This window comes from Melospiza melodia, unplaced genomic scaffold (assembly GCF_035770615.1).
Source record: "Melospiza melodia melodia isolate bMelMel2 unplaced genomic scaffold, bMelMel2.pri scaffold_37, whole genome shotgun sequence".
Lineage (NCBI taxonomy): Eukaryota > Metazoa > Chordata > Aves > Passeriformes > Passerellidae > Melospiza > Melospiza melodia.
Genome location: NW_026948690.1, coordinates 7,191,650 through 7,211,428, shown reverse-complemented (window position 1 = coordinate 7,211,428; position 19,779 = coordinate 7,191,650). Strand labels below are relative to the sequence as shown.

Below are 19,779 nucleotides of genomic sequence, written 5' to 3'. Positions count from 1 at the left end.
ATTGATGAACCAAAACCACTACAGAAACTTTCCTGATGAACTGCACAAGACCAGAGGGAAGTCAAGGCAGAGCCATGCTTTGACAGGACTTGCTTGATCCTAATGAGCCCTATGGTGCAGTTGGAGCTGAGCCCTGGAACCTCAGGGCCTGAGAGGAGATTGCACAAACCTTTCCAGGAGTCAAAGTGAGAGGAAAGACCCAAAGTGTCTCAAAGCATGAATGGGTCCCACTGAGGTTCATCCCCACACAGACACCTCATGGACTCCTTGGAGGAGAGAATTAGAGGCCAGGATGGCACAAAAAACCTCTCAGAGACTCAGTGTGGAAAGGCAAATCCAAAGTACCTTGAAAAAATCAAGTAACTCAAAGCATTAATGAGCCCCACTGAGTGCCAGTACAGAGCTCTCAAGGGACTCGTTAAAGCAGATAATGGGGGCCATAATTACACAAACTTCTCACAGAGTCTGTATCAAAAGGGAAACACCAAGTTCCTTAGAATAACTGAAGTACCTTGAAGTATTAATGAGCCCACACAGTGTTATTACTGACAAAGGCTGTCAAGGGACTCATTGAAGCAGATAATTGGAGGCCATGTTTGCAATAAACCTCTTAGAGACTCAAAGGCAAAAGCAAAACCCAAAGTCCTTTGAAATACTCTGTGAGCATTAAGGAGCCCCCAGGACCATTCCTGAGCAAGGCTCCCCAGGGAATCCTTCCAGCAGGTCCTTGAGGCCACTGAGATGTGGGCTAGGGGGGGATGCTGAGGGCAGGACAAGGGGCGGACAGTGCCCAGCCTGGCTGGGGCTGTGCCAGGAGGCCCCAGGGCCTCAGGACAAGGTGTCTCCTCACAGCCCTTGGTGTCACAGACCCTGCTGTGCCCCAGGGCACCAAGATTTGCCTTCTCTTTGTCCCCACCTGTCATCACTGCCTTCAGTTCTCTGCTCTGCCTGGGGCCTGGGGACACTTTCTCAGTCATGTCCCTCAGTGGGACCCATTAAAAGTCCAAGAAACTTTGGAGTTGGATTCTAGCTTGGAGTTCTGGAGAGGTTTCTTCAGCTCCCTCTCAGGGACTGATGTTCAGGGTCTGAGCACAAAGCCCCAGAGGCTCATTAAAGTCGTGGTGCTGTGTCTGTGCTGCTGAGCTGGGCTGGGCTCGTGGCACAGAGGCAGCTCCTGGTAACCAAGAAGAGCTTCAAAAGCACATTTCTCTTGATGAGCAGCTCTTCTGCCAGCCCAGCACGGCTGGGGCACTGCCTGCAGCCACCCCAGGCACAGCACAGAGGCACAGAGAGCTTCAATCAGTCAGGGCTGGGAAGGTGCTGAGAAGTGGCTGGGGCAGAATCACTGCCAGCCCTTGGCACAGCAACCTCTGGCTGCAGGACAATGCAGCTGCAGCTCCTGGAATGATCTCCCAAAGCTGGAACATCCCAATGCCTACAGACTCTGTGAGTACAACTCTGAGTATTTCTGGTTCAGGGAAGTTTAAATGCTCTTGAAGCTCTGACATGCTGAGGTGTTTCTGATCAGTCATAGAATATTTCCAAGACAAGGAATTTGATAAAAATGAGGAAATTTCCTAAGACTTTGTATTCAGATTTCTAGTGTTACCATTCAAAAACACATAATCATGTAGGGACTATATGCGGTGCTTTCTATTAAAGAGCTCTGAGACTCTGATTCCAACCATACATCCGAACTGACCATGTTTTATACTCTATCACTATATAACTTTCATGTTAATTATTAAACATATATTGTTCTATTGTATACATAGATTTAGCCCCCCTCTGAATTTCCAACATGGTTTCTCATTATCCTTCTTATGGTAATATAAAAACCATATTTAATTACTAAACAATCATCATATCTAACAATTATATAATTTATCATACTGCTTACGCAGGTGCATTTGACCTGGGAAAGCACAAAGCTTAACATTTTAGATTCTATCTTTAACTTTTTCAAGGGCTTCGCTATCACTGCTACTGGAGAGTGCGAGGAAGGGAGAATAAATATTAAAGGACGATTATGAATTGTTATTATGAGTTTTGATAAGTGCTGCCTGAGACAAGCAAACTGTTTCTTTTAGTGACCAGTAGGTTCACAGGAAATCCCTAATGTGCTTTCAGCCACTCTGCCCATGGACAGCACCAGCATCACCTTTGCTGGAGCCATCAGGCTCAGTCTGAGCTGTCCTTTCTCCAAGCTGCAAACAGAACTTGCTCCCAGCCAGTGCCCTGCAAACAGGCAGGGTTCTGTAGGGCCAAGGAAAGTGCACAGAGATTTGGGGTCTGTGAGTGCTGGCAGGGAGAGATCAGGCACAGGGAAACACCTGCAGGAGGAAAATCTCCAGGAGGCAGAGAGAAAATCAGGCAATGAGAGAAAACAAAACCCAGAAATGCTGTGGCAGGGAAAGTTTAGAGATGGCCACGGGATACCCTCCAGTGCAGCCCCTCCCTCTGAACAAGCCCCCTCCCTCCTGTGCCCCAGCCCAGCCTCTGCCCCCAGGGCCAGGGCTCCAAGACGTGCAGCCCCTCCTGTGCAGGCAGAGCTGCAGCAGAGCCGTGGGGCAGCTCTGCAGCCCTGGGCCCAGTTCCCTCTGCAGAGCACAGGGGTGGGAGCAGCTGCCCGGCACTGGGGGCTCTGGCAGGGGGCACAGCTGGCTCAGGGTGACGCTGTCCCCAGTGCCCGGCTCTGGGCAATGCTGTCAGTGCAGCCAGGGAAGGAGCTGCATCTCCCTCAATCCAGTGCCAGCATAAAGACACTTGCAAGTCTCTCTGAGATTTCAGTCCAAGCTGGGAGCTCCAATCCAGGGTGCAAACCTGTCCAAGAGCATCTCTGAGTTATAAGATTGATGGGGAAAGGCAGAGGTGTTCTGACACTGAAAATGCTGCTGGGTTGCTTAAATGAGCAATGTGAGCCCTTGGCTACAAATGTGGAGCTGGACTGTGGTGGATCCATCTGCTCTTAGCAGTGTCTGGGGTTTTTTTAGAGCAACATGGGAGTGTGCAAATCCTCCATTTGAGAAAAGAGAAAGCCCAGAGAAACTCCAGACAGAATGAAGTGAGTGACCATCTCTCCTCAGTGTCCACTCTTAATAATGCATCAGGGAACTCACTGTGCTCTTCTAGAGGGCTGGGGAAAATCTGAGGGCTTCTGATACTTAAGAATAGCAGGAGAGACATGGGGGGAGCTTAAAAAGAAAACCACAGAACGCTTAAACACCAAAAGCTATCTGTGTGTTCCAGGGAAGGGGGTATGAGAAATGGCTTTGATTTTGATTACAGGTATCTCCTCTCACACTTCACTGTCCTTTTCTCCATGAACAGGATCCCATGTGCAGCAACAGCAAATGTCCAACAGCAGCTCCATCAGGCACTTCCTCCTGCTGGCATTGGCAGACACGCGGCAGCTGCAGCTCCTGCACTTCTGCCTCTTGCTGGGCATCTCCCTGGCTGCCCTCCTGGGCAACGGCCTCATCATCAGCGCCGTAGCCTGCGGCCACCACCTGCACATGCCCATGTTCTTCTTCCTGCTCAACCTGGCCCTCAGCGACCTGGGCTGCATCTGCACCACTGTCCCTAAAGCCATGCACAATTCCCTCTGGGACACCAGGGACATCTCCTACACTGGATGTGCTGCACAGCTCTTTTTCTTTTTGTTCTTCATTGGAAAAGAGTATTTCCTCCTGACCATCATGTGCTATGACCGCTACGTGTCCATCTGCAAACCCCTGCACTACGGGACCCTCTTGGGCAGCAGAGCTTGTGCCCACATGGCAGCAGCTGCCTGGGCCAGTGCCTTTCTCTATTCACTGCTGCACACAGCCAATACATTTTCCCTACCCCTGTGCCATGGCAATGCCCTGGGCCAGTTCTTCTGTGAAATCCCACAGATCCTCAAGCTCTCCTGCTCCAAATCCTACCTCAGGGAACTTGGGCTTCTTGCAGTTAGTGTGTGTTTGGTATTTGGTTGTTTTGTGTTCATTGTTGTTACCTATGTACAGATTTTCAGGGCTGTGCTGAGGATCCCGTCTGAGCAGGGACGGCACAAAGCCTTTTTCACCTGCCTCCCTCACTTGGCTGTGGTTTCCCTGTTTGTCAGCACTTCAGCATTTGCTTACCTGAAGCCCCCCTCCATCTCCTCCTCATCCCTGGATCTGGCCCTGTCAGTTCTGTACTCAGTGGTGCCTCCAGCCCTGAACCCCCTCATCTACAGCCTGAGGAACCAGGAGCTCAAGGCTGCAGTGTGGAGACTGATGACTGGATGCTTTCAGGAACATTAGACTGTTGGTCAATTACTTCAAATCACTTGTAATAAAACTCATTTTTGATACTTATTGTTGGTTTCATTTTGGAGATCTGTTTCCTTTGTTTTAAATTTTTTCTTATTGTCAACAAAGTAAAGCCATTCCTTGTGCCATTTCTCATTTTGTTTCTCTCCGCATTCCCTATGGCCACAGACTCTCTCAATGAGGGGCTGCGCTCTTGGTTCCTTTAAAGGATGCAAAGGATCTCCCAGCAGAGTTTTCTGCTGAGATGCCCCTTTATTGCCTTCTCTGGAGATGCAGCAGCAATGTCTGTGTGCAGAGCAGGGGGCAGATCAGTGCTGGCCCAGCAGCTGTGCCCAGCAGCAGCAGCAGCACTTGGTGTTGCCAGTGCTGCTGCCGTGGCCCTGCCCCACTGCCCTGGTGGCCCTGGTGTTGCTGCAGGGCCTGAGTGCTCTCGGGGCCGGGCACAGCCCTGGGGGCGGCAGTGCCGGGGCTGCGGCAATGACAGGCAAAGTAATATAATTAATTTGTAATATCAATAATTTGTAATATAAATAATCTTTGATTGTTCTTTTGGCTTTGTTCTTTTTTCCCCTGTGTTTTAGTTTTTCCATATTGTCCATAAAGTAAAACCATTGTTTTGCCATTTTTCATTTTGTTTTTCTCCGCCTTCCCTGGAGCCACTGACTGTGTCAATGAGGAGCTGCACTCTTGGTGGCTTTAATAGAACTAAAGGATGTCCAAGCAAAGTTTTCTGCAGACATGCCTCTTTATTGCCTTCTGTGGAGCTGCAGCAGCAATGTCTGTATGCAGAGCTGGGGGCAGATCAGAGTTGAGTACAGCAGCTCTGCTCCTGCTGGCCACACCATTCCTGATCCAGGCCAGGAGCCATTGGCCTGCTTGCCCACCTGGGCACCCTGCTAGCTCATGTCCAGCCTGCTGTTCATCTGTCCCTGCAGGTCCCTTTCTGCCTGGCTGCTGTCCAGCCACTCTATGCCCAGCCTGTAGCACTGTGGCCAAAGTGCAGGACCTGGCACTTGGACTTGTCAAACCTCACCTTGTTGGATTTGGGCCCTGGATCCAGCCTGTCCAGGGCCCTGTGCAGAGCCCTCCTATGCTCCCACAGATCTACACTCACATCCAGCTTGGTGTCATCTGCAAATACGTCCTTGGTTCCATGGGACCCCTCAGTGTCACAATGGCCTCTTGTTCACACCAGGCCCTGCGCTGTCACACTGGTCTCCTTGGTTCCATGGGGCCCCAAAATGTCACAACAGTCTCCTTGGTTCCATGAGGCTTCACAGTGTCACAATCTTGTCATTGGTGCTGCGGTTTCACAGTGGCCCCTTGGTTCCATGGGGCCCCAGGGTGTCACAATGGTCCCATGGTTACATGAGGTCCTACACTGTCACAATGGTCTCTGTGGTTCCACAAGTCTCCTCAGTGTCACAATGGACTCCTGGTTTCCATGAGGCCATACAGTGTCACAACGTTCTTCCAGATTCCTTGAGGCCCCATCGTGTCACAGTGGTCCCTTGGTTACACAGGATCCTGCAGTGTCACAATGTCTCCTTGGTTCCATGAGGCCCCGCAGTGTCAGAATGGCCCCTTGGCTCCTCTCGGCCCTGGAGTGTCCTGATGGTCGCCTTGGTTTTGCAGTGCCAAAATGGTGAAACCCCTTGGTTACACAAGGCCCTGCAGTGTCACAATGGCCTCTTAGGGACCACAAGGACCCAGAGTGTCACAGTGCACTCCCTGACTCCATTTGGCCCCACAGCACTACAATGGACAACTGGTTCTGTGGGCCTGCACAGTGTCACCATGGTCCTCTTAGTTCCACAAGGCCCTGCAGTGTCACAATGGCCCCAGAGTGTCCCAGTTATCACAGAATGACAGAATTAAATAGGCTGGAAAAGACCTTTGGGATCATCAAGCCCAACCAATGCCCTAATACTGCCTTGTCACACAGACCATGCTACTAAGTGCCACTGGAGAGGGACAGTGACTCTGCCACCTCCCCCCTGGCCAGCCCATTCCAATGCCCACTCACCCTTTCTCTGAAGAATTTCCTATTGTCCAGCCTAACCCTCCCCTGGTGCAGTTTAAGGCTGTGTCTTCTTTACCTGCTCTCCAGCAGATCCACACTCATACCCAGCTTGGTGCCATCTGCAATTTGTGAATGGTGGACTCGACCCCCTCACCCAGATCATCAGTGAAGATATTAAACAGGACTGGGCCCAACACAGATCCCTGGGGGACACCACCAGTGCCTGGACACCAGCTGGGTGCAGCACCATCCCCACCACTCTCTGGGCCCAGCCTCCAGCCAGCTTTTAAATCTCCCAGCGATGAGGGAACGTGCCCAAGCCATGGACTGCAGCTTTTCCAGGGAATGCAGTCAGAGACAGTGTCAAAATCTTTGCTGAAGTCCAGATAAACAACATCGACAGGGAGGGTCACCTGGTCATAAAAGGAGACCAGGTTGGTCAGGCAGGACCAGCCACCCCTAAATCCACGCTGGCTGGCTCTGATCCCCGGGCCATCCTGTGGGTGCCCTGGGATGGCACTCAAGGTGATCTGTTCCATAACCTTGCCGGGCACCCAGGTCAGGCTGACAGGCCTGGAGTTCCCCAGCTCCTCCTTCCAGCCCTTCTTGGGGATGGGCTCACATTGGCACCTCCAGTCCTCTGGCACCTCCCTGCTGAGCCAGGACTGATGGTAAATGATGGAGAGCAGCCTGGGGAGCTCATCCACCAACTCCCTCATCCCCCTAGGATGGATTCTGTCCAATCTCATACACCTGTGAGTATCTGAGTGGCTCAGCAGGACACCAGCTGCTTCCTCCTGGATTACAGGAGGCTGTTCAGCTCCCTGTGCCCTTCTGCCAGCTCAGGAGAACACTTGTCCTGAGGAAAACCTGTCCTAGTATTGAAAATTGAGACAAACAAGGTGTTAAGAAGTACAGCCATTTCCTTATCTTTAGTTACTATCTCCTCCACTGCATCCAATAAAGAGTAGAGGTGCTCCTTCTCCCGTCTTTTGCTAAAACATTTTTATACAAACATTTTTTTTTTTACAGGATGGGTCAGGTTAAGTTTTGATTGAGCTTTCATGCTCTGATGTTTTTTCTGATAATCTAGAGACATCCTTAAACACTTCCTGCAGTACGAGTCCTTTTTTTCCCTGAGTATCCACAAAAGCTCCATGCCCAGCCTGGCCAGTCATTTTCCTCACTAGCTCATCTTTTGCCACACTGGGACAGGCTGCTCCTTCCCCCTTAAGATTACTTCCTTGAAATGTGTCCATCCTTCCTGGACTCCTTTGTTTTTAAGGCAGTTTCCCTTCAAAAAATCATGACCCGATTCAGTACTCCCCAAATCTGCATCCTAAATAGGCCCAAATCTGCCCTTCCTAATTCCAGTGGAGAAGTTTTGTTGCTGCTCCTCCTTCTTTCACAGAACTATGAAAACTTCATTATTTCATGGTCACTGTGCCCCAGGCAGCCTCCAAGCCCCACATCTGCCACCAGCCCTTCTCTGTTTGTGAACAGCAGCAGACAGAGCTTTCCTTGGCAAAGGGAGTGTTACGAAAAATTTGGTGAAACAGAAAACTCCTTAACCCCAGTGTAGCATTAAGAAGCAGCATTCTTTCTTCAGCCAGATGCACTGGTGATAGCTCCTCCCAAAGCCCTGGATGCTAAGCACAGGAAAGTTTCTGTTTATTTTCTGTATTTTGCACACATATTCATTGATTATCCTGCACTAAACATATATATGATAATCATTTCCACAAAATCATTAACATATTTCCCCTCCCCTTCACCCATGTGTTCTTCTGCCCTGGGGGTCTCTCTGGTGGTCCCTGGTTCTCATGGACCCCAATGTTCCAGTGGGCTAGGCTGAGCTGGCAGGACACCGAGGCTGGTGAACTTCCAGTTCCCCTTGTCACACATTGGGCATTTTGTGGTTTCCATAGGCCTGGGGTTGTGGAGAACAACTTCCTGGTGTTAGCTCACCTGGTGCAATTTATCATCTGGTAACATGAGGTCACAGAGTGGGTTATGTGAGGTCATGGAGAAGCTACAGCATCATAGAGACCCTCTGGGACATCACAGAGAATGGGCTGTGACATCACAGAGCAGGCTGTGACATCCCAGAGGGGCTGTGTGACATCCCAACAGGGCTGTGTCAGATCACTGGGTTGGTCACTCTGCCCCAGCTCCCCCTCACTGTTTCTCCCAACAAGTCCAATGCTGTTCATGCCCAGCAGGGTCGCTGTCCCTCAGGATCCCCCCAGCCCACCTGGAGCCACAGCCTCCACCAAAGGATGTTCCACAGGATCCAGCCCAGAGCCTGACATGGGGACAAGGGGCCAGGAATGTGTGACCAGGACATAAGGACGTGGATTATCCAGGTCACTGTGGCCTGGGTTGAGTTCCCCAAGGCAGGAAAGATGTCTGGCAGCTGGAGCAGGGTTTGGGAAGGGCCTCCAAGGTGGGGCTGGAGCCCTTGGGCTGTGAGCAGAGGCTGAGGGAGCTGGGCTGGTCCAGCCTGGAGCAGGGAAGGCTGAGGGGCTCCTCATCCCAGCCTGGCAGTGCCAGCGAGGAGGGGATGGAGAACACAGAGCCAGGCTCTTCATAGGGGGCTGGGGGGAGACAAAAGCCAATGGGTGGAAGGGGAAAGAGGGGAGATCAGCCAGGACAGGAAGAGATGAAATGAGTCAGGCTGCTTTCAGCATTTCCTCACCACCAAAAGCTGCCTGACCTCCCTTTCTTCATCCCCCACTGACAGCTTTGCAAATCAGAAATCGTTCGAGCTGTTTTACACCCACTCCAGGATGAGCATCCTGATACAAGAACTTAATTGTGTTTACATCAATCACAGAACCATGTTTGTCTAAAAAATTTTAGTATGGAAATCACTTGGGGATGGTGGACTCATCAGATACTGCTGGGATGTTGCACATTGCTCAGGGAAGAGCTGTGTTTGTTGTTAAATTGTATCCTGTTCAACTATGATCTGTTGGCCATGAAGAGAAACTTTCTGTGCCTCTGAGTGTCACCAGTTCCTGACCCCCAAAGGACACAAACCTGATGAGATGTGGTTCCCACCCCAGTGGTGGCACTTGCACCTCCCTCTGTAGCCAGAGCTGAGCTCCCTTGTCCCAGAAAGTCCCTGGCAATGCAGAGATGAAGGAAACAGGACAGGCTGTGAGGATCAGAGGCAGGGCAGAGCCAGAGAGGAGAATGATTTCTGCATTTCATGGAGCTGTGCCTTCCCTTGGCTTTGTTGGCTGACAAGAAATGAACATCCCTCTGTGTCTCGGGCAGTTCCTTCTCCAAGGAAAGCAGGTGGGAGTTGCAGCCAAGGAGCTGAAAGCTGCAGGTGCAGCCTGGGCTGGAGGGAGCTCAGATTTGCACAAGGCTGCTCTGAGTGCCAGGGCTTGGATGGGGGAAATGGTGGGGTGTGGGTAGGGGCAGACTGTGATTGATTGTCAGCCATGAAGGGTCTTGATTTTCATATCTATTCAAACTGCAATATCTATTCAAACTATATCAAACTGCATGAGGAAGTACTTGGATTCAGTGTCAATTGGAGACTGCACATATCAATGAATTAACAGGGGAAAAAAAATAAACAGAACCTAAGAAATCTTTTCTCACTGTCTTTTTAAATATCCTGTATTCACTTTAAATACACTACTGAGATCTACTTAACTACAAATTATTTGGAAACTGAAATCAAATTATTCCCTGAGGCTTGTTAAGGTGTTCTGAATGTTAATGAGCCCTGGGACACTAAATTCCTGCACTGAAGAGCTGAAGGCTGAACAAGCCTCTGGAGCAGGAAAATTCAGCAGCAGCCTCCAAGTTGCTGAGGATGTCAGCAGCCCCCACTGAGGCCATCCCTGCCCAGAGACCGTGGGGGAATGGGCAGACAAGGAGAGCGTCCCGGGGGCTGGGGCAGCACAACTCAGAGGCAGCAGCGGCTCCAGCTGGGAAATGGAGTGTGGAATGTGGCTGGGAAAGCCCTGTCTGGGCTGTGCCAAGCAGGACAGACAAGCCCTGATCCCCATCCACTAAACAACTCTCTCAAGGAGACATTTAAAAGTAATTACAATTATTTGTGTTCTCTGAGTTGGACGCACTGCAGAAATTCTGGCAAGAGATCCTCAGGAGCTTAAAAGAACAAAACAGCCTATATTAGTAATATTAGAAAATTATGGAAACTTGGCAAATGGTTTAATATGACACTCAATGAAAAAAAAACCAAACCACTTATCAAAGCTTTAAATTGGACCATTCACCTTCACAAACTCTAAGTCTGTGCAGTTTTAAGTTACTCAAGATTTGCAAGAGAACAGAAATAGAAGAAAAAGACACAGAAAGAGATAAAAAAAATTATATAGAGAGAAGCACACACACAGCTACCAAGTCCTGGATTCCAGATGGAAAATTTCAAGTTCAGATGGAAATTCCAAGTGGAGGTTGGGTCAAGATACGTGCTTGCCTTGTGGTCAGCTTTCAATATCTCTTTTTTTCCCTGGGCCCTTCCCCCAGGTGGGACTTGGGCTCATTTGGTCCTTCAGGAGCTAGGCTGGGGGCTGAAGAGGTGGCTGTGGAGCATTGCCTGTGCTGTGCCAGGGACTGGCAGACGCTGCTGGGCTGGGATAGAGGCTCTGGGGGGATTGGGGTGACAGGGCAGGGCAGGGCTGCGTTTATAGGGCAGGGCAAGGCTGGACCTGCCCCTTCCTCCCCTGTGCACAAAATGTTTTGAGCCAACAATCTCCTCCAGTTTGTCACAACAGGGAATGTTGGCAGTGAAATCCCAATTCTGTCCATAGGAGGAGAACAGTTCTTTTCCATTGGGAAGGAAAGTACGGAGTACCAGTGTTTCAGAAGCAGATGACAAGAGATTCGTAATGTTCCAAGGTCAGCTGGACCAGGTGGCTCCTGGGAGGCCAAACCAGCAAGACCTGTTCCATCTTCCCTTGGTTTTACGGGGCCCTATAGTGTCACAATCATGGCTTGGATCCATGAGGCCCCACAGTGCCATAATGGTGTCTTGTTTCCATGGCGTCCAGCAGTGTCACAATGTCCCCTAGGCTCCACAAGGCCTTGAAGTGTCACAACGGTCCCACTGATTCCATGAGGCCTTGCAGTGTCACAATGGTCTCCGTGGTTCCCCAGGCCCCACAATATCACAGGACTCCTCTGTTCCACGAGGCCTGCAATGTCACAATGGACCTTTGGACCCTGGGAGTTTGCTGTGTCACAATGGTCTCCTTTGGCTCCACAGTGTCCCAATGGACCACTGATGACATAAGGCCCTGCAATGTCACAATGGACCTTTGGTTCCAGCAGCCCTGCAGTGTCACAAAGGCCTCTTAGTTTCACAAGGCCCCACAGTATCACAATAGTCCTCTTGGTTCTGAGGGGACCCCCAGGGTCACAATGGTCTCACTAGTTCCATGAGGCCTCACAGTGACACAATGCTTTGCTTATTCCATGGTGCCCCACAGTGTCACAATGGTCTTCTTCATTCCATGAGTCTGTGAAATGTCCCAATGGTCTCTCCATGGTTCCATGAGTTCTTGCAATGTCAAAGTTTGGACCCTTGGCTCCATGGAGTCTTGCAGTGTCACAATGGCCCCTTGTTCTATGACACCCCAAAGTGTCACAATGGTCTCCACAGTCTAGGGAGTCCCCGCAGTATCACAATGGACCCTTGGTTTGATGGGGCCTCTCAGTTTCACAATGATCCCTACATTGCATGGAGCCACACCGTGTCAGTACATTCCCCTTGGTTCCATGAGGCTCAGCAATGTCACGGTGGTCTCCATGATTCCATGAGTCCCCACAGAGTCTCAAGGTGTCAATGGTCCCTTGGTCTCACAGGGCCCCACAGTGTCACAATGGTCCCTTGGTCTCACAGCGCCCCACAGTGCCACAATGGTCCCTTGGTTCCATGGGCCCTGTACTGCTGCATTTCCCCCTCCCCTTCTCAGGCCGCCCTGCCAGCTGAGAAATGCTCCTTGGGCCTCGGCCTTGGCCAACAGCCCCTGGGCTCAGCTCCTCTGCAGTTCATCACACTGTCTGCTCCAGGCACTGCTGCTGCCCAACCAGCTAGTTGTTTCTGTAGAAGCAGCCCTGGGAACTGTTTTTATTCCTTCAGTGGCACAACATCCCTGTTCTCACAGTGCCAAAGAAAGCTGTGGATGCCAAGTGCGGCCAGGATGAGCCATTGCTGGGACTGAAGCCTCTCTCTTGGGGCCCTGCAAACAGCGCTCCAAAAGGAGCCCTTGGAGCTCTCCTGGGTCAGCGACTCCCTCTGAGTGGGGCCTCTCCCAGCCGGGAACTCTCCCCTTTGCTGCACTCGGGGATCCTGAACAACCACAGAGCCTGGGTCGATCCCCCCACTCCTCCAGGCTCAACCCTTCACCTGCTGGGGAGATGCCAAAGGATCCACAGTGAGCATTCCCTGCCCTCAGGGGAATTTCTCACAGGTGCCTTGCACTGACTCTTTGTGTCTGTGTGCACATAGGAGTGTTCAAGGCATCTTTAAGGACTCCTCTGATTTCAGCCAGCACGTCCAGCGCCTTCTGCTTCACTTCCTTGTGGCTGTCAGATATTCTCAGGACAAAATAATCAAAAATCTGTGAAGAGAACAAGCAATGTGAAAGCTGGATTCAAATGTCCTTGTTTGAAGACTGGGTGTAGCAATCAACAATGTCAAAGATGAAAGTGATCCTTTCTGTCAGGTCAGCACTCGCTTGCACAATTTCACTGTTTTTCTGTGGGCCACTCACTGGAATGGTGGCACAGCCTCATGCTAGTTGAAATATTTTCTTCTGTTTTAGGAGGTTTGGCTGAGGACAGAATAGTTCCTATGGTATTTCTCTCCATCTATAAATCATTAAATTAATTCCATTTATAATGCTGAAGACTACCTTTGCTTTGAATGGAAGCAGATGTTTACAATGCCTGGTTTTATATACAGTTGCTTTAAGTACTGAGGGCAGTTATGATTTTGCCAAAATTATGGCTGGAAGAGATCTAAGTTTTCTTTTGTTTGTCTCAGAGCCAGTGTTTGGAGAAGTGCAGGGCTCTGATCAACTCTTCCAGGATCCAGACCATTTCTCTAACAGGTGGACTTCTAAAATGTCATATGCTGTACAGCACTCATTAGAGCAGGTTCAGTACCTTGACAGCCTCATTATCAGGCACCTTTTCCTGGAAAAAGGGAAAAAGCAGCTACTGGGAGGAGAAGGCAGAGATGCGTCCTTAGCTGTTTTCCTCCTTTTCCAAAGAGAAAAAAAGACCCCCCAAGAAGGGTGAGCACTGTCTTTACCAAGAGGAATAGGAATAAGGATGGAAATGAGTAGCCAGCGCTGTGCCTGTGTAAGACAAGATGGACTATATAGAAGTATTCTTTAGAAAAATCAACGGGGTCTAAACCAACCCAGTCTGATACTTCTCTTCCCTATGCAAACCCATTTTTGGTCTAGAGAACAATTGCCAAGTTTTCAGGGGCTGGATTCCCTTCACTTAACCCAACTGGGAGTAGGAGAGAGTAGCAGTTACACCAGCAGAAAGTTCTGCCATCATCTGATGAACAGCAGCAATAGGCAAATGCCAGACAAATACAGCTGGACTGAAACAACTTGTCCTGAAGCCTGGACCTGAATTACATTTGTCTGGGTGAGAAGGACCAGTGTGTCACAAACAGCCAGGACAGAGTGCCAAGACACACTGAATTAACTTTGCAGATACAGGCTTAGGAAAGGAGCTAAAGGAAAAGAGCAGTGAAGGTACCCTACATACTTGGGCAATGTTAGTGGAGATGAGCTGGGGGCTGGTTTTGCAAAGGTCTAGGAGGAGCTCCACTCCTTCCATCCTTGTCTGAAACCCCTTGGCTTCCAGGAGATGGTAAAGCTTCTGGGCTTGTGCACGGGGTAGGAGGTGTCCATCAGAGGGAGATTTCACCCTGGGAAATAAAACCAAATGAGGACCTGGTGGTGATAATTATCATAGCATAGCATCCCCATAGTGGAAATAATTAGCATTGACTCCATGATTTCAGAAGGCTGATCCGTCACTTTATTAAACTATACTATACTATACTATACTATACTATACTATACTATACTATACTATACTATACTATACTATTACTATACTGAAACTCATCACCCTTACAGACAGTCTGATACAGACATACCAGATTGGTCAATTGAATCTAAAACACCATCACCAGTGGCTCTGCTGGATGTCACCAAGTGTATCACAGGTATGGCCTCCCCTTCTGAGCCAAGAGCTCTTCCCAGGGAGTATTTACAGGGAATGCCTGTGAGCAGATAGCAGAGCAGCTTCTCCAAACCAGGAGGTGCTGAGCTTGTCCCTGCTGCCCAACAGCCAAGGCAGGTGGGTTTGGTAGGTTTTCTGTTGGAGAGTTTTTGTGCAGACGTGGCTTGAAGGAAAAAGGGCCATGATCATATACAGCTGGTTAAGCAGTAAAAAGCAGCTGTAAGCAGTAAGTTCTCAGACTTCTGATTACAAGAAAAACAAAAACACTGCGTCCTTGATCAAATAATGAGAAAAACACGGTGAAAAACATGGAGTCCTTGAATGTAGTCAACAACAGTCAACAGCAGGATGTAAAAACAAGTATTAGCCTCAACAAGAAAGCCACAGGTATTAGCAACAAAGGAAGGGTTGGCATGTAATCTGTAACCAATGATGAGCTCGGTTTTTGCAATATGTATGAGCTTAATTAACACTACTAAAAAAGTTTGTAAGCTGGATCAATAAATCCGAGACAAAGATCATCAATAGGATGTGCTCGGCTCCCTTCACTTTGCTGAAAAGGTGACCTCGACCTGATACGGCGACAGACCACGGAGGAGTGAAGAACTGAGTCAGGTCCTGAAAGCAGCCAGGATGGCGGAAAAGCACGGAGAAAAAAAAAGGAGAAAAAAGAAGCTGAGACGCGCTGTGCTCTGGGTGTCATATAGACGAGCCCGGCCGACACGTGCTGCTGCAAGCTTGAAGAGCTGCAACAGCGCTGATGATTTAGGTATGGAAAGGCAAGCAGCATATGATTTATTTGCTGCCTTTTTACAAAAATGGCAGGTTAGGGGAATAGATTTACAAAAGGATTTACCAGGGCTTTTAGCCTATGGATATGCTAAGGGAATTTTTATTAACCCCCAACTGTTCACGAGTTAACAGAGTGGTGTAAATTCGGTGATTTATTGTGGGAGGCCGCTTTAGAGGATAAAACTGCCAAGAAGTTAGGTAAATTATGGAGGGTGGTTCACAATGAGATGTTACAGCATCAGGCCGAGAGAAAAGCAGCCCAACAGGCAACAGCTGCACATGGCCGTAATAAAGATTATGATCAGGACACGGGTACTCTCCTAGCCCCTGCAGTTAGGACGGTGGTTTTGCCTGCCTCGCCGTCCTCCTCGGCTTCGCCGGGACTGGGTATAGAGCGCACTTGTGAGCCTTCCGCACCCCCTGTAGAACAGGAGCCATGGCCAAAACCACCCGGTAAGCTCCCGCAAGGTAATGAGCCCGTCCCTGGGGCGGAAAACGACCTAGTGGAGGCTGTAACGAGGGAGCGATGGGAGGCTTGGGCTGCACTGGCAAAAGACACCATGGAGAAAGGGGATGACAGGGTTATTAGCATTGCTACCCAGCTAGCTTGTCCTGTTGTATTCAGTCGGCAGGAGGGAGGGGGCATGAAGGCTACCATTACAGCCCTTGATTGGAAATTACTATCTCAGCTGAGATCTACTGTTAGTCAATTTGGAGTGAAAAGTGAGCAAGCCAAACAAATGTTAGACTATATCTTTGATACCAGTCTTCTCTTGGTAAATGATTGTCGGGGAATAGCTACATTGATATTTACTCAACATCAGCAGTTGTTATTCAATGCTCATTGGCAAGAGCTTGTAAATGAATGCGTAGCACAATTAGGGCTAGGCTTAGAAGAACAAGCAAAGACCTTTCAAAATCAGGTGTTAGCTGCTCTTGCACCACTTCAAGCGTCAGCTGCACTGGCTCTAATGGCTAGTTAGTGCCAAAAATGCTGCTCGGACACCCACAATACGGGCGCCTGCAAGCGGAGACCGGGAAGTACGAACCGCAGTGACCGCGAACCGACACAAGTCATCACTGCCGCATCAGCACCCTCTCCTGTCTCCAACCTGCCACCACAGGGAGCCTCAGCTTGGACCTGGCAGCTGCCGTAGATGTTACGTTGACGACCCCGCACCCAAAAAAATCCGGACAGGGATTCAGGGACCTATTGTTATACAGGGTCACGCGGTGGGTGCTCTGCTGTCCGGAAGACCATCTGGGTCTATTTGGGACTATTTGTTTTACCTGGCATAATTGATGTGGACTATACAGGAGAAATTATGGTTGTGGTGCATACCCCTTTCCCACCACTCCAAATTAATAAAGGACAGAGGATTGCTCAGCTGGTGCCACTTGAACAAATGACTAAGGGATTACAGGGTATAAAAGGACAAGAGAGGGGGGAAAATGGTTTTGGATCCACTGGAGGACTTACCTTACTGAATTTGAACCTTTCTGAGAGACCCAAGAAAAGGGTGGAAGTGGAATTTCAAGGACAAAAAAGATAATTTTCAGGCTTGCTGGACACTGGAGCAGATTCGAGCATCATTAGCCCTACCTGTTGGCCTCAACACTGGCCTTTGCAGCCAGCAGCCACCACAGTGACCGGGGTTGGAGGTTTTACCCTGGCTAGCCATTCTCCTCCTCTCTGGGCTCGCATGAATGGAAAACAGCTAACAGCTTTATTTTTCTTAGTCCAATTACCACCTACCGTGCAATGGCTTATAGGGAGGGACATTATGGCTCAGTTGGGCATGGCTTTAACCCCTTGGGGTAAAAGCCATTGCTTGGACCGTGGCTGAGGAACATTATTACATATGCTATAGGGATACCAGGTGTGCTTTTAATGCTTTTGCTTATTTTGCCTTGTATTTTTGATTGTATTCAAAATATGGTGAGTAGAATGATAGAAAAAGCCTGGCAGACTAACCTCCTTGTGCAAAAAGAAAAACGGGGGATATGTTGAAGAGTTTTTGTGCAGACATGGCTTGAAGGAAAAAGGGCCATGATCATATACAGCTGGTTAAGCAGTAAAAAGCAGCTGTAAGCAGTAAGTTCTCAGACTTCTGATTAAAAGAAAAACAAAAACACTGCGTCCTTGATCAAATAATGAGAAAAACACGGTGAAAAACATGGAGTCCTTGAATGTAGTCAACAGCAGGATGTAAAAACAAGTATTAGCCTCAACAAGAAAGCCACAGGTATTAGCAACAAAGGAAGGGTTGGCATGTAATCTGTAACCAATGATGAGCTCGGTTTTTGCAATACGTATGAGCTTAATTAACACTACTAAAAAAGTTTGTAAGCTGGATCAATAATTCCGAGACAAAGATCATCAATAGGATGTGCTTGTCTCCCTTCAATTTCCTCAGTTTTCCCTGGCTGCTGCAGAGCTGGGCAGCACCTGAGATGGGGGCAGCGCTCGGCCTGGGGCTGAGCTCTCACTGGGGCTTCTCAGAACCCACCTCCACAAAGGGAGGGCTAAAAATGCCCCAGCTGGCTCCTCTCTGGGGAGCTCAGGGACATCTGTTGTCTTTGAGGGGAAATGGTGGCAAATGCTGTTTCAGGGCATCAGTTTGTTTTGTCCTTACAGAATTCTTGTTTTTCTCTTGGAAAGTTTTGAGGCTGAACCGTGCAGAACCTAGGGGTCACAGCTTAGGCCAGAACTCAACAGAGGTATCAGAGGCACGGGTTTAGTGCAAGGCAGACTCTGGGGCACAGGGACAGAAGCAGAGTGCTGAGGCTCCCTGCCTGTGCTTCAGAGTGGCCTTGGACTGAGCCTTTCAGGGGGTGCAAACAGTGTCTGCCTGTGTCAGCGCTGTCCAAAATGCTACAAATGCAGCTGATAATTGATTCTTTCGAGGAGCTTGCTGTGTCAGCAATAGCCAAGGCATGGAAAAAAGATAATCTCAATATATAGTAGAGAAGATGATTGATAGCCTTGCTTTAACTGGGGCTAAATCCACTGCTAATTATGCCAACATCTTTGAATGCAAGGTTTAATACACTTAGTGTCTTCATTAGGAATCTCAAAAGGGCATGTTCAGCAATTGGGAATGTCAAAGGCCCTTTAAAGAGCATTTGAATAAAGTAGATCTCCAGCAATAGGGCATTTAGTTTAGCAGTTCTTTTGATCTCTTTTTCAAATAAAGGAATTATCCATAAATTAGGACTACTTTAGAAAAAGCAGATGTTCTCTCTGAGATTTAGCAGGAACAGACAGCTGTTCCTCATGTTCAGTAGTCACCAATGTCTTTAATTACATTTAAACTCAAATGAATTTCCATTTTAAAATGGGTACCATTACCCTTTCCTGTTAGCAGAATTGATTTTGGGTACTTGCAGGAGCTGTTTCAATATTGATGCCTGCTGATGGATTATCAGCATAGAGAAAACGAAGTCTCTTCCACCACAGAATATTAAATGGCTGCTAGATAACATTTTGTCTGATCAGAAAATAAGAATGGTCTCCAGAGCATTTAAGGTTTTTTTTTTTTATCTCAGCCAAATCTGCCATACAAAAAGCCTGTTGGTAGTAAATATTTGTCTGTGTTTGATATAGTTCAGTTCAGAAAATGGGCAGAGAGATTTTAGAGACAGTATGAGAAAACACTTGTGTTTTGGTTACATTTCAGTCCCCTGTGTAGAATTTTTCTTTCTCTATGCCCCTATTTGAGTGGACATTATAGGAAAAAATGCCATTACCATTGAGAGGGGAAATGGCATTAAAATGTGGAGATGCCCAAATGCCAAGGCAATGGGGTCTGGGTAATTCTCTAAGACACCCTGAGGTTTCAAACAGCTCTTTGTTGGAAGCCCCAAAAGCATTCTGCCAAAGACACCAGCTGGCCACCGATGTTGCTCATCCAGCTGTCAGGCAGCAACCATCTCTGGTGGGCTGGAGTTTTGAGGTGTGTTCTAATCCTGCCCTTTGCTGTGTGTCACTGAGCAAAGGGAAGAGCCAGATTAGACATTTGACACTTGACATCAAAGTTACAAAAATGGAATCATCCTTTTATTAGAAATCTCTCCATTTCCTCTCTATGGTGTACTTCCAAATCTTCAGTGTGGGTTTAGGCAACTTCTTAATGGAAATCAAAGGCAATTGGACATTTCATTCATTGTTCATGCAGAGATTGTGAAATAATTTAGTAAAGGTAGGAAGTCTGCCACGGGGACAAGGGCTCTGGTTGGAGCAATTAGTGCTGAGGGGTGGGTGGTTCTGTTTCCAGGATGATCAGCTGCTTTTCCCGTTTCTGGACCAAGGGGCCCTGGGTGCTATTTTGCTGCTCTTGGCCAGAGAGGCTGGCAAGAAGCAGAAGCAGAGGCAGATCCTTGTTTGCAGGGAGGCTGGTGGGTAAGGAG

At 48.7% G+C, this 19,779-nt stretch overlaps 1 protein-coding gene across 1 annotated transcript; it reads left to right on the top strand.

The window, feature by feature from the left end:
* Window positions 1-3,698: 3,698 nt before the first annotated feature.
* LOC134434442 (olfactory receptor 14J1-like) lies at window positions 3,699-4,217 on the top strand (the record flags this gene model as incomplete). The annotated part of the gene is made up of 1 exon (XM_063183098.1): window positions 3,699-4,217. A coding segment is annotated over exon 1 (519 nt), but the record flags the coding sequence as incomplete, so codon positions are not given.
* Between the last annotated feature and the right edge of the window lie 15,562 nt (window positions 4,218-19,779).